This window comes from Mustela erminea, chromosome 18 (genome assembly GCF_009829155.1).
Source record: "Mustela erminea isolate mMusErm1 chromosome 18, mMusErm1.Pri, whole genome shotgun sequence".
NCBI lineage: Eukaryota > Metazoa > Chordata > Mammalia > Carnivora > Mustelidae > Mustela > Mustela erminea.
This window is the reverse complement of record NC_045631.1, coordinates 38227377-38240515: the sequence shown is the minus strand read 5'-3', so window position 1 is coordinate 38240515 and position 13139 is coordinate 38227377. Positions and strand designations below refer to the sequence as shown.

At 58.0% G+C, this 13139-nt stretch overlaps 1 protein-coding gene across 10 annotated transcripts; it reads left to right on the top strand.

Annotated features, from left to right (window-relative positions):
- Positions 1-557: 557 nt before the first annotated feature.
- NFE2L1 (nuclear factor, erythroid 2 like 1) lies at positions 558-12745 on the top strand. Of its 10 annotated transcripts, none has more exons than XM_032319943.1 (6): positions 558-718; positions 2630-3658; positions 8400-8615; positions 9033-9122; positions 9345-9503; positions 10295-12745. In XM_032319943.1, exons 2-6 carry the CDS (start codon positions 3149-3151, stop codon positions 11654-11656), a joined length of 2337 nt encoding a protein of 778 aa, XP_032175834.1. In that variant the 5' UTR covers positions 558-718; positions 2630-3148; the 3' UTR covers positions 11657-12745. The 10 variants fall into 10 exon arrangements, with proteins under 10 accessions (XP_032175834.1, XP_032175832.1, XP_032175835.1 ...); XM_032319941.1 differs by lacking the exon at positions 558-718 and adding an exon at positions 926-1062; XM_032319944.1 differs by lacking the exon at positions 558-718 and adding an exon at positions 1126-1494 and having other exon boundaries at positions 8433-8615.
- Positions 12746-13139: the final 394 nt, after the last annotated feature.

Sequence of the window (13139 nt, the reverse complement as noted above, 5' to 3'; positions counted from 1 at the left end):
CAATCACGGTCTCTGGAGTGAGGCCTCAGAATCTGCAGGTTTAACAGGCTCCCCCAGGAGAGGCTGGGTATAAAGCAATGTTTGAAAAATCACAAAGATGTCGGCTAGGTGAGATTGGCCAGCACCCGAAATCGAAGAAAGTTCCTGAAAGGCAAGACTAAGCTCCGTGGTCTGGGCGGGCGGGGCAGACAAGACGGGGAAGAGAACTCTGTGGGGTGTCCCTATCACTACAAAACTCGCCAGTCATGCCGTATCCTTCACACCGTCAACGTCCCACGACCGTGGTGGCAACCCGCCCGCTGGGCCCTTCCCGCAATGCGACCCCTGCACGCCACTTGCGACTGGCTCGGGCCACGGCGCCAGGCCTGCACAGAGCGGAAGCGGCAATAGCGGTTTCCGTTGCCAGCACCCAATATGGCGGCTCGAGCGTCGCCACCGCGGGGAACACATGCTCTGCGTCCCGCCTCGGCCCCCTCAGGTCTCACTGGGCTTTTGCAAGTCACCGTGGGAACCTTCGGGGCGCGGGTAGAATTCCGCGCTCCGGCAGTGATACCAGCTCTCACCCCCGGTCCTAAGCCTTTATTCCCCATCCGAGGAATGCACTGAAAGCGCTCAGCTTGCACACTTTACTCCGCGCCCAACCTATAGTACCTCGGAAGGCCGACGCACCGCGGAGGGGCCAGAATGCCGGGCAATAAGGCCTTCGCACCACTTATTGGTGAGCCCACGCCGCGGGGCGGGCCTATGTACGCACTGGGCTGTGGGCCATGTCAGTCTTGGGAAATCGGGAGAGGAAGGAGGAGGCACGCTCAGCCATTGGGCTCTTTTGTCTGTCAATCAAAGTGACATCCGGCGACGGCCGCAGTCTCGGCTCGCTGATTGGAGAAACGTGGTCCTAGGAAGGACGCGGAGGGCGGGCTTCCGAGTGAGGTGGGAGGAGGGGGCGGGGAGGGAAGCGGAGGCTGGGGAGCTCTAGGCCGGCCGGCGGTGGCGGCGGCAAGGCCGGGACTCGGGCTGAGGGCCTGCTGTGGCGGCAGCGGCGGACGCTGAGCTCTGCAGCGGGTATCAAGCACATTCCTTTCCCCGACGCCGGTGGGGGGGGGCGGGCGCAGCCCCGCGGGACTGAGGCTTGTGGGGTGAAGGGCGGCGGGGTGGAGCCCAGGGGCAGGAGGCAGGAGGCAGGAGGCGGGAACGGGCGGGCGAGCTGGATTCGCGACGGGCCCGGGCCCTGGGCCTGGCAGGGAGGGGCCGCGAAGCCTTGGAGAAAGCCAGCTCCGGGGTGGGTTGGACTGGGGAGGGCTGAGGGCGCGAGAAGGCGTGGTGTGAGGCCCAGGCCTGGAACGGGGTGGGGCCATCGGGACGGAGGGCGGGGTGGGGTTTGGCTGTGAGGGTGGGTCAAGGCCGACTGAGTCGCACTTGTTCGCTGTTGCCCCAGAAGGGTAGAAGCCGAGACGCCGACAGCGGGCATGGCGACTTGGTCCCAGCCGGACTCGGGTATCCGGGGCGGGGTGGGACTGGGCTCAGACCAGAGGCGTCTGGCCTTCTTCGTTTTTATGGGGCCTTGTCCGGTTTCTCGAACTTGTCTCTTGGGAGGTTTTAGTAATAAATTGCGTGAGAATGGGAGGGTAGTGTTAGCAGGAATTCTGGGTCGCAGTTGTGTTTACTTTAACCAAATAAGGTGTGTGTGTGTGTGTGTGTGTGTGCGCGCGCGCGCGCGTTCGTGTATTCGTCCGTCCGTCCGTCCCTATCCGTGTGTCACTCTTCCCCTTTAGGATGAAGTTGGTAGGGGGGTCACGACAGTGAAGAGAAGAGTTACGTCTTGGTTTATGAGGTTAATGGAAACTCAGAAGTAGAGACCAGTAACTGAAAGGCAGATTTACTCCTTCCCCACTTGGCTGTTTAGGTTGATAACTTGGTCTTATCCTTCTGCTTTGGCTCAGAAGGTCATATAAATGAAAATATAACCTGCCTATTGCAAATTCTGGGTGGAATAATCCTCCTGCTTCACTGCTTCCCGCCCCCCCCCCCAAGACCTCTCACCATCCCCCCTCTCACCATTCCTATGGTTTCATAGGAAAGAGAAACCATATTTTAAAGTTGGGAAAACAAAAGGCATTATTCTGTTGTGAAGTGGTGTCCTGAACATTGTCCTCATATACTCTTTTCCCATTACTAGTTTCTCCCTTCCCTTTAGAACTGGAAGGGACAGGGATTGTAGGCAGTTTTGTCTTGAGAGATGGAGGATACAACTTTTCTTTAAGTTAGGCAATGGGCTTCTCAAGCTAAAAATAGAAGCTGGGTGGTGTGTAGATGGGGGGGGGGAGGGTTGGTAAATCAGACATCATGTAAAATATTTTGGATGCCCCAGGCATTATCTCCTTATCCAAACAAGCTACCTTTTAGGGTATTACAAATTTAGTATCCAGAAAGGGGGATCCTTTGTGAGCAGTATTTTCTCTTCGTAGTTCTACTTATAACAGATTTTTGGTTTTTATTTTTCTGAAAGTAATTGACTTATTTTTCAATAAAATATGAAAGTGGCATTTGAACGTGTTTCCTGCCTTCTGCCTTGATCATGGTGTGAAAATTCTGGAATCTTATCCTGTTGCTCTTGTGATTCCCATTTCAGGTTTCTCTGGAAACCCCCCTGGTAAGTGTGGAGGAGGCGGGACACTCTGACCCAAGACAAAAGGCCTGTAGCTCCAGCCAAAGAAAATAAACCTTAGGGAGAAGGAAAAAAAAAAAAACCAAAACAAAACAGCCCGTCAGCTGTTCCTGAGAACAGCCTGCAGTGGAATCTACAGAGAGGACAACTAATGTGAGTGAGGAAGTGACTGTATGTGGACTGTGGAGACAGTAAGTCACGTGGGCCTTGAGAGCCTGGACTGGGTTAGCAACAGTTGTACACGCTGAGGTGAGGTGCCGAGAAGGGAAAAGTGAATGTGGTCTGGAGAGAGGCCTTGGCTTCACAGGGTGTGCTTTCCTCTGAGGCCATCCGGGAGCTCAGCCCCTGTGTTCTGCCAGGGTGGGATACAGGGTTTGGCCCTGAGGAGGGTAACTTGCTGGCTGGAGCACCAGAGCAGTGGCCTTGATTTGTCTTTTGGAAGATTTAAAAACCAAAAAGCATAAACATTCTGGTCCTTCAGCAATGCTTTCTCTGAAGAAATACTTAACGGAAGGACTTCTCCAGTTCACCATTCTGCTGAGTTTGATTGGGGTGCGGGTGGACGTGGATACTTACCTGACCTCACAGCTTCCCCCGCTCCGGGAGATCATCCTGGGGCCCAGTTCTGCCTATACTCAGACCCAGTTCCACAACCTGAGGAATACCTTGGATGGCTATGGTATCCACCCCAAGAGCATAGACCTGGACAATTACTTCACTGCCCGGCGGCTCCTCAGTCAGGTGAGGGCCCTGGACAGGTTCCAGGTGCCGACCACTGAGGTCAACGCCTGGCTCGTCCACCGGGATCCAGAGGGGTCTGTCTCTGGCAGCCAGCCCAGCTCAGGCCTCACCCTCGAGAGTTCCAGTGGCCTCCAAGATGTGACAGGCCCAGACAACGGGGTGCGAGAAAGCGAGACGGAGCAGGGATTCAGTGAAGATCTGGAGGATTTGGGAGCTGTAGCCCCTCCGGTCAGTGGAGACCTAACCAAAGAGGTTAGTGACCACACGTTGGGGTGGGTGAGAGGGGATGGGGTAGGGGGCTGGTTCTGAAGGAGCGAGATCACAGTACTGACCGCTGTAAAGAACTGGAGTGGCGTGGGAGGGGGGGGTCTCAGGCATTGTTCTTTGGCAGGAATGAGCTGAATTGTCTGACCGGGAGCGGCGGGGTGCAGGAGGGGGACCTGGGGCCCTGGGAGCATTTCCTTGTGTTGAACCATTGACCCACCTCTAAATGTACCGGCAGGGCAGTGGGAGGTTCCTAGAACATGCCAGCGTGTTTACTGCTTAGATTTCAACAGGACTGCTGGAGGCCCCGGGGTGGGGGAGGGAGTGGTGTTGTGATGGGCTTTGATGCGGTGTGTATCTGTTGCTAAGACACAAATACTTCGTGGACTCTTGCCTTGTACCTCCCCCACATCAGAACACACATGCATATCCTGAAATTCTCCTCCTTTGTGGTCAGACCTGTTGTTGTAAGGTCCTTGATAAGTCAGCTCTCCTGGGCCCGAGCCAAGGGGCAGATTTAGATAGTTATTCTTGGCCAGGAGAGGACCAAGGCTCCCATTCCTTGCTAGAGGCCTGCTGCAGGGAGTAGGGAGGAGAGAGAGGGCTGGGAGCTAGAAGAGAAACTGCCTTCTGCCACCTCAGCTTGCTTGGAGCTGTCAGAGGTCTTCGGCTCCTGACGCGTGGCTGACACACTGTTCGGGGCAGAAAGTGAGGCACTTGCCTTTGTGGAGGTGAACGGCTCCTGCTGCTCCCACTTCACCAACGTGATGATAAAACCACTTTCAGCTCTGTTTGGGCCAGGCCTGGCCACTCAGCCTTAAGGAGCTTGAGAAAAGGCCTGCTGCACTCTCCTGGCCATTAGGGAAAGGGAAGGCTGGATTGCGTTGGGCCGGGTTTTCCAGAGCCCAGTCCTGGGGAGGAGGGGAGGTATGTAGAAAGTTTTACAGGTGCTACAGGTCTTAGGTCTTTTTCTGCCTACCAGTCTGACCAGGTTCTGCCTCCTGTCCTGCAATTGAGCCCGTTACTGAGTTCATTTCTTTGAATGTCAGTGGCTGTCAAAGCTTGTGACTTCCTCTGGGTGGGTGGTGTTCCATGGGGGTGATTTTGCCTGTCCAGGGGACAGATGGTCATGTGTAGAGACAGTTCTGGTTGCCACAACTGCAAGAGGTGCTGTTGGCATCTAGTTGGGATGCTGCGAAACTTACTGAAAAGGGACAGGCCCCCGACGGCAGAGGGATCTGGCCCCACACGTCTTAGTGCCAGGGCTGCTCTCTGCTCAGCTGCCTTACACCGGATCTTCTTTGAGAGGATCAGATAATCTAGAAGTATCTGAGCACAGGAGCTGTGAGCTTTCCTTACCTTGCAGTGCCTCAGTTCCTAGATTCTTCAGTGCCACTGGGAACTTTACCTTTTTTCTGTTCCTCTGTCCTTTTCCTTCAAATGGGCTTCAGTCTTGGCATGGTGGTCTGAAGAAGTATGCGTCCCAGCCTCCGCCTCCATCCTCCTGCCCTCATGTGGCTCCCCAAGGGCTGGCTGTGTAACTAGGCTTGCTCCTGGGAGCTCTGCCCGTGAAGCTCCAGTCCTCTTCCTGTTCGGAGCTCTCCTGGGACGCGATGGGGTGGGAGGTATGGATGTCATCGGCTGGGTTGGGGCAGAACGGGATGACTTTGACCCCACTTTCTTCCATTTCTTGGCCTTCATGGAGGTTGTGCCGTCCCTGACCCCGGGCCTTCTCTGTTCCCTTTGGGGGTTGGGGGTGGGTCAGAGGGCCCTAGGCTGGGTGTGGGGGAAGGGAGGATTATTACGCATCTAGAACAACATTTCCTCAGCAACTCAGGGATAAAAATACCCAGGTCCAGAGCATGTGACAGGCGCTGCTGGAGCTGGTATTCTCCCCAGGGGTGGCAGAGCTCCCCCGCTGCCAGGCCGCTTCCATGGACAGCCCTAGCCCAGGCCCTTGTCAGGGATAGGATTCCCCTGGAGGTTGGCACTCTGCCCAGAGCAGGGGGTGGCTTGTGTACAGCTCTTTCCCCGCGAGGAGTAGTCTGTGACCAAGGAGAACATACTGTCCCTGACCTGACCTTAGGCTCGAGGGGTGCAGCAGTGAGGATGGACGGTGGAACCGTGCTGCCGATTCTGTGGGTGCCATTTTCCTGGCGTTAGGGTTGTGGGCCAGGGGCCGCCCGAGCAGCTCTTGAACAAAGCTGGGGTGAGCGGGGCGCGTGGCGCACACGTGTGGCCAGGATGTGGGGGAGCACCCGGCTCCTTCGGGTATGGCCTTCAGGCTCGGACTCCCTCCTGCCTGGGGCAGGCCTGGCCGGCACTATGACCTCTCCGCTTGTGTGCCGGCGGCTCTCCTCCTTTCTGTCCTCTGGCCTGGGGTCGGGGGACAGAGCCCCTGGCTGCCAGCGGGGCTGGGTGCAGGGAGGGTCCTTGCCCAGCCTGGCTTGGGATCCTTGGGCTTCAGGACGACCGGCTGCAGCCCTGCTGAGGAACAGGAAAACTCCACTTGCAGAGAAGAGCTAGATTTCCCGAGAAGCTGCGGGAGTGGTTTCTGCCCGGTCCTGAGTGGGCTGGGGAAGGCAGGATGCGACAGGAGGGAGAGGAGCACCCCTTCCCCCCAGGGCTCTCTCACTGCGCCACCCCGGCTGGCTGACTGGGCTGGGTGGGGCTGCCCGCCCCTGGGTGCGTCTCCTTGAGGAGACGGAGGCGGCCCAGGGATGGGCTGGTTCCTTGCGGCAGCTCCTCCAGCTGCCCTGGTGCAGAGATTGGCTCCCGGCTGCAGCTAGGTAACAGGCGGTGGGAGGGGATTGGCTCCTTCCGCATCTCCAGCGGAGACTTGGGGGAGGAGATTGGCTCTCGTCGCAGCCTAGGTAACGACGGTGGGAGGGGATTGGCTCTTTCCGCAGCCCAGCTGCTGACCTGGGGGAGGGGATTGGCTCTCCGCAGCCTCAGCAGTGACCTGCGGGTGGGAGGGGGAGGGGATTGGCTCCTTGCTGCAGCCTAGGTAACAAGTTTGGGGGGCGTGGGGAGGGGGAGAGAGGGAGGAGCGGGAGGCTAGGCCCCGGAGGGAGCTGGCTCTCCTCTGCAGCTTGAGCACGGAGCATGGGGTGGGAGTCCCATCTCACTGCAGCCTCTGCGGTGAGCTCAGGGTGGGGGCTGCCGGGTGCCTGAGTGGAACTGGGGTTGTGAGGTGGGAGGGGGCTGCTCGAGGATGGAGGAAGGGGGCTGGGCTGGGCCGCCCAGGCAGCAGCACGGGCGGGGCACCCTCCTCGGGCCCCTTGGAGCTAGCAAGGGGCCACCCTTCCAGCCTGGTGTGCTCCCTGCAAGCCAAGAGCTCCTTGCAGCCCCCTGTCCGGCTTCCCGGCACCAGCTGCCCTGGGGCTCATCTCGCAGACCATGACCCGCCTGGACCGCAGCTCTCACAGTGGTGGGGGCCATGCCAAAGGGAGCCGGCCCCTTAACTCTTTGCTGGCTGGGCACCGGGTGGCCCAGCCCCCCTCTGCTCCTGGGTCCAGGGCTTCTGTTCAGGTTGGTGTATGTGGGGGAGACTGAAGGGAGAGGTACACCTGGGAGGTCTTGGGATCTGGGAGGGTTACGGTGGGAAAGGGGTGCCTGGTCAGGACTTGGGGTGGGGGGGTCTCATGTAAGGAAATTGCTTTCTGGAAAGTGCTTTTTGAATCTCTGAATGGAAGCCAGGAGTTCAGGGTTTCTTCAGCCACAGGGGGATGGCATGTGTAGGAAGGCCAAATGGCTCTTATTTATTGGGGTTCTATGCTGGTGGCTTTGGGGGTGGCAGTTGGTGCAGGAACTGACAGGAGCCACCAGGGCAGAGTGGGAAGGAGGCATTTTGGTGGCTGAGGTGGCAGTTGTGGCTGAGCGGTGATGGGGCCCATGTCCTTGAGTGGGTTGACTGATGGAGCGGCAGTGAGGCCTGGGGTGTGGTGAGGAAGGGAGTGAGAGTGCTGGTGTGAGGGGACACCAGGCGCCGGCCTTGGCAGGGGTGGGGTGCCCAGTGAGAATCAGCTGACTGCCTGAGACGGAAGCAGCTTGCTAGGATCAGCTGAGAGGGGGAATTCTGGCAGGGATGGATCTTGAGGTGAGCCTGGGCTTTAAGAGTTGTGGGTGTCCGGCCTGACTCCTGCCTCAGCCAGGGAAGGGGGAATGGCTGGAGGAAGGGCTGGAGGCAGCCTGTCGTTGTCATTGGTGGCAGCAGGTGGTTGCAAATGCAGGGATTTTCCTCTCTGGTCCACCCCACCCCTTTATGCAAATGAAATGGCACCATAGGCTGATGCAAGCCTGGCCACCTCGGAGTAATTCTGCGTGACAGTTCGCCCTTGCCTGGCCTGGCCAGCATCCTACAACAAACCCGAGTTCGAGGGGATTCTCATTCCCAGAATGAGAAGTGTTTCCTGCTTCCTTCCCCCTTCTTTCTGGTGTAGCGGTGAGGTGGCCCTGCCTTTTGGCCTGGCTGTATCTCTGGGCCTAAGCCCACAGGCTTGTCTGAGGTTGATCATGCTGGTAATTTTTGCTAGCTCGTTTTTTTTGTTTGTTTGTTTTTTGTTTTTTGTTCTTATTTTTTATGGAGGCTGGTATCTGGAAATGGATGAATGAAGCCTTGTTGGTACAGAGGGGACAGAGGCTGGGAGAGCTGCCCCCCATTCCCGGGTCTAATCAGAGTGATGCTAGGAAGATCCAAGAGCTAAAGTCGCGGTGATCTGTCTTTCAGGACATAGATCTGATTGACATCCTTTGGCGACAGGATATTGACCTGGGGGCTGGGCGTGAGATTTTTGACTATAGTCATCGCCAGAAGGAGCAGGATGTGGATAAGGACGTACGAGATGGAGCGGAGCAGGAGGACACCTGGTCAGGCGAGGGCGCAGAAGCTCTGGCGCGAAACCTGCTAGTGGATGGAGAAACTGGGGAGAGCTTCCCTGCACAGGTACCCCCACCTCTGCCCACTTCTAGAAACTTCTCCTTAGAGAAGGCAGCTTCTGTCTGTGGGATAAACCTGAATGTATCTTTTGGGTTGGGGTCTCTAAGTCACTTGGGCTGAGGAAGGGGGAGTGGATGAGCAATAGAAGCAGAGGGGCCAGGCCTTGGTGACAACCAGCAGGGAGGAAGCAAAGCATCTAGCAGCTTCCTATTTGTCAGGATTCTTCACTCTCCCTCTGGTCTTTCCTGGAGTTTGGGACGCAGGGCCAGCCATCAGCCTGGGCACAGAGGGAGAGTGTAGGCCTGCAGCTGTTCCGGCCCTCCTTCGGCTTCCCCCAAGGCTGGGGAAAGGCTGGGGCAGAGGCTTCGGCCTGCATGCAGCCGAGGCCCAGGTCAGTCAGACTTACGGTTGCTGTTGCCACAGGTGCCTGGTGGGGAGGACCAGACGGCCCTGTCCCTGGAAGAGTGCCTTAGGCTGCTGGAGGCCACCTGCCCCTTTGGGGAGAATGCCGAGGTGAGCAGGACTCCAGGGAGCACCCACCGAGCCAGCAGGGCAGCCTGCACGCCGTGTGTCCCTCTGTGGCTGTCCAAGGGGCCAGCCCCCAGGGCTGGCCTGCTCCTGGCCACAGGGGTGAATTCAGAGGAAGGAGGAGACAGAACCTCAGCTGGTAGTCTCTGGGAGGAACGCGACAGTGGTCTTGTCTTCCCCTCGTTAAAAACCTCTGTTTTGCCCTAGTTTCCAGCAGACATTTCCAGCATAACAGAAGCAGTGCCTAGTGAGAGCGAGCCCCCAGGTCTTCAAAACAACCTCTTGTCTCCTCTCCTGACGGGGACGGAGTCGCCATTTGATTTGGAGCAGCAGTGGCAAGATCTCATGTCCATTATGGAAATGCAGGTAGGATCACCCGAACAGGACACAAACCTCTTGGGCGTGGGGCAGTGGGTGTTCCCATTCAGCTGCGAAATTTTTCTCCTCTGGGAAGAGAAGGGAACAGTTCTCATCCGTGGGAAGTGGGGACACTGAGAGGTCATCGTCCAGGTGTCTCCTTGGGGAGGGGGTACAGTCAGGATGTGGGGTTCGGGTTAGAGCTGAGCCTTCTGAAACAGGACTGTCCCCTAGGTATGCCTTCTTCCTTCGAGGTAAATAATTGCTTGAGCGCATGCTTCCAGCTTAGGGTTCCTACAGCCGGACACTGGTGCGGTGTGTTTGCGGATGGGGCCAGCTCCTGCCCCTTATGGTCATCCAGTCAGGTGTTTGTTATTTTAAAGGTGAGGAAATTGAAGCTCAGAGAGGTTAAGTGATGTGCCCATGGTCACAGGGCAGGTGGTACAGCTGGGCTTTGTCCCTCCACGGCTGTGCAGATTTTACAGAGGAGAGGTAGGCAGGGTTGCGTGTTTTCCTTGCCTCTCTCTCGGAGGTAGGGGAGTCTGGCCAAACATAGCTGGGAGCTGGGCAGCCCTGCGTTGGGTGGGGTCCACCCATCTCTGCCAGGCCTCGCAGGCCTGGTGGACCTAGCAGGACTGGGAGTTGACCCTGGGCTCTGGATTCCAGTCTCTCGCCTTCCCACCACGTAGCTGTGCCTGTGCTTGGTGCTTGCTGCCGGCACCCCCTCCCCACGCCCCCCTGGCAGCCCAGGGGGAGGGAGTCTGCTCAGAGTGAACCGTGACGCTCTTCTCCCCTGCCAGGCCATGGAAGTGAACACTTCGACGAGTGAGATCCTGTACAGCGCCCCTCCTGGAGACCCCCTGAGCACCAACTACAGCCTTGCCCCCAACACTCCCATCAATCAGAATGTCAGCCTGCATCAGGCGTCCCTGGGGGGCTGCAGTCAGGACTTCTCACTCTTCAGTCCCGAGGCGGAGAGCCTGCCTGTGGCCAGCAGCTCCACGCTGCTCCCGCTGGTCCCCAGCAATTCCACCAGCCTCAACTCCACCTTTGGCTCCACCAACCTGGCGGGGCTCTTCTTCCCGCCCCAGCTCAACGGCACCGCCAACGACACGGCAGGCCCTGAGCTGCCCGACCCACTGGGGGGCCTGCTCGACGAAGCCATGCTGGACGAGATCAGCCTGATGGACCTGGCCATCGAGGAGGGCTTCAACCCCGTGCAGGCCTCCCAACTCGAAGAGGAGTTCGACTCTGACTCAGGCCTCTCCTTGGACTCCAGCCATAGCCCTTCCTCCCTGAGCGGCTCCGAAGGCAGCTCTTCTTCCTCCTCTTCCTCCTCTTCCTCCTCCTCCTCCTCTTCCTCCTCCTCTGCTTCTTCTTCAGCTTCTTCCTCCTTTTCTGAGGAAGGTGCTGTTGGGTACAGCTCTGACTCTGAGACCCTGGATCTGGAAGAGGCCGAGGGCGCTGTGGGTTACCAGCCCGAATACTCCAAGTTCTGCCGCATGAGCTACCAGGACCCGTCGCAGCTCTCCTGCCTGCCCTACTTGGAGCACGTGGGCCACAACCACACGTACAACATGGCGCCCAGCGCCCTCGACTCCGCCGACCTGCCACCGCCCGGCGCCCTCAAGAAAGGCAGCAAGGAGAAGCAGGCCGACTTCCTAGACAAGCAGATGAGCCGGGACGAGCATCGAGCCCGAGCCATGAAGATCCCCTTCACCAATGACAAAATCATCAACCTGCCGGTGGAGGAGTTCAACGAGCTGCTGTCCAAGTACCAGCTGAGCGAGGCCCAGCTGAGCCTCATCCGCGACATCCGGCGCCGGGGCAAGAACAAGATGGCGGCGCAGAACTGCCGCAAGCGCAAGCTGGACACCATCCTGAACCTGGAGCGGGACGTGGAGGACCTGCAGCGCGATAAAGCCCGGCTGCTGCGGGAGAAGGTGGAGTTTCTCCGGTCCCTGCGGCAGATGAAGCAGAAGGTCCAGAGCCTGTACCAGGAGGTGTTCGGGCGGCTGCGGGATGAGAACGGGCGGCCCTACTCGCCCAGCCAGTACGCACTCCAGTACGCCGGGGACGGCAGCGTCCTCCTCATTCCCCGCACCTTGGCTGACCAGCAGGCCCGGCGACAGGAGAGGAAGCCAAAGGACCGAAGAAAGTGAGCCTGGGGAGGAGAGGGGGGTTGACGCTCACCGGGATGGAAACTGGAGAAGGGCTGGGCCTGGACCTGGACCTACAGTGGGGACTCGAATGCCTTCTTATCCAGTAGATCTCAGATGGGATGAACTGCGGGTCAGTGGACAGGAAGAGGAGGGCGCAGGCGCTGTCTGGCTCAGCTTCCCCCTGTGGGGCGGGGAAGGGGGGCGGAAGCAGCCAGACCCTTTGGGTGGACAGGGTCCTCACCCCTGCTGTTTCCTTTGAGGGAAGGGGTGGTGCTCGCATTGCTGGAGGCCGACCAAGGGGAAAAGGGGGGATCTTGTGAGGGGAAAGTCACAGAAAGTCTCATTCCTGGAAAGAAGAAAGGAGGGAAGGGAGGAAAGAAGGGGGATTAAAAAAAAAAAAAAAAAAACCAAAACCCCAAAAAAATCAAAGCGGGAAGAAAATCAAGGGGCAGGTTAAGGTTGGCTCTGCCAGAATACCAGAGGGCAGGTTTAGGTGGGACTAGGCCCTAGGCAGGAGTAATCCCCACTTCACCCCAGGGGAGGGTGGAACACAAGGTGGGATCTGGGAGGGGCCTTGTGGGCTCTTTCAGCTCCTGCCCTGTGGAGCCCCAAAAGGGGAGCTCTTGGGTGTGTCCTGTAATGTTTTCATTTGTAGGGGAGCCATTGGGACCCAACACTCGCTTGAGGAGTTAGGGTCAGAGAGGGAACAGGAAAGGGTCACAAGGCCCCCGTGCTGTGTTGCAGCAGCCCCAACACCAAGCATGTCCTTCACTGCCCTGCCACTCCTATCTCCCTCTGTGCCCGGTCCCCCCTGAGCTGAGGCACCCACGTTTCCATCCGAGCCTGCATGCGAAGGCTGTTCTCTGCCTGCCTGTGTGCCCCTGCCCCTCCCCACTGCCTGGAGCTCTTCTGCAGCTGGGGCGCTGGCAGTGCCCCCAGTGCTGAGCCTGTGGCCTCCTGGGGGCTACTCTGAGGCAGGGGGATGATGTGGACAAGCCAGGCAGTATTCAGCACAAACTGGGGAGTGACCCTTCCCTCAGGCCTCCCCTACCAACAACTGGGCATGTCACTGAAGACAAAAAAAAAAAACCCAGCAACAAAAACTAGTCCTTTTAGAATTTCTTGCGCTTTGATTTTTTTAGGGCTTGAGCCCCGTTTCACTTATAGGGTCTAGAATGCTTGTGTTGAGTAAAAAGGAGATACCCCAATATTCAAAGCTGCTAAATGTTCTCTTTGCCATAAAGACTCCGTGTAACTGTGTGAACACTTGGGATTTTTCTCCTCTGTCCCGAGGTCTCCGTCTGCCTTTTTTTTTTGTTTCTTTCTAGGAGAATGAGAAGTGCATGTAATGGGGGCTGAGAGCACCTACCCCCAGGCTCTCGGCCACAGGCTGCTTCTCTACACCCCCAGTTTAGTAGAGACCCCAGTCAGGAGGACTGCCTGGGGGAGGCAGAGAGGGGAGCAACGCCAAGGTGGCCAGATG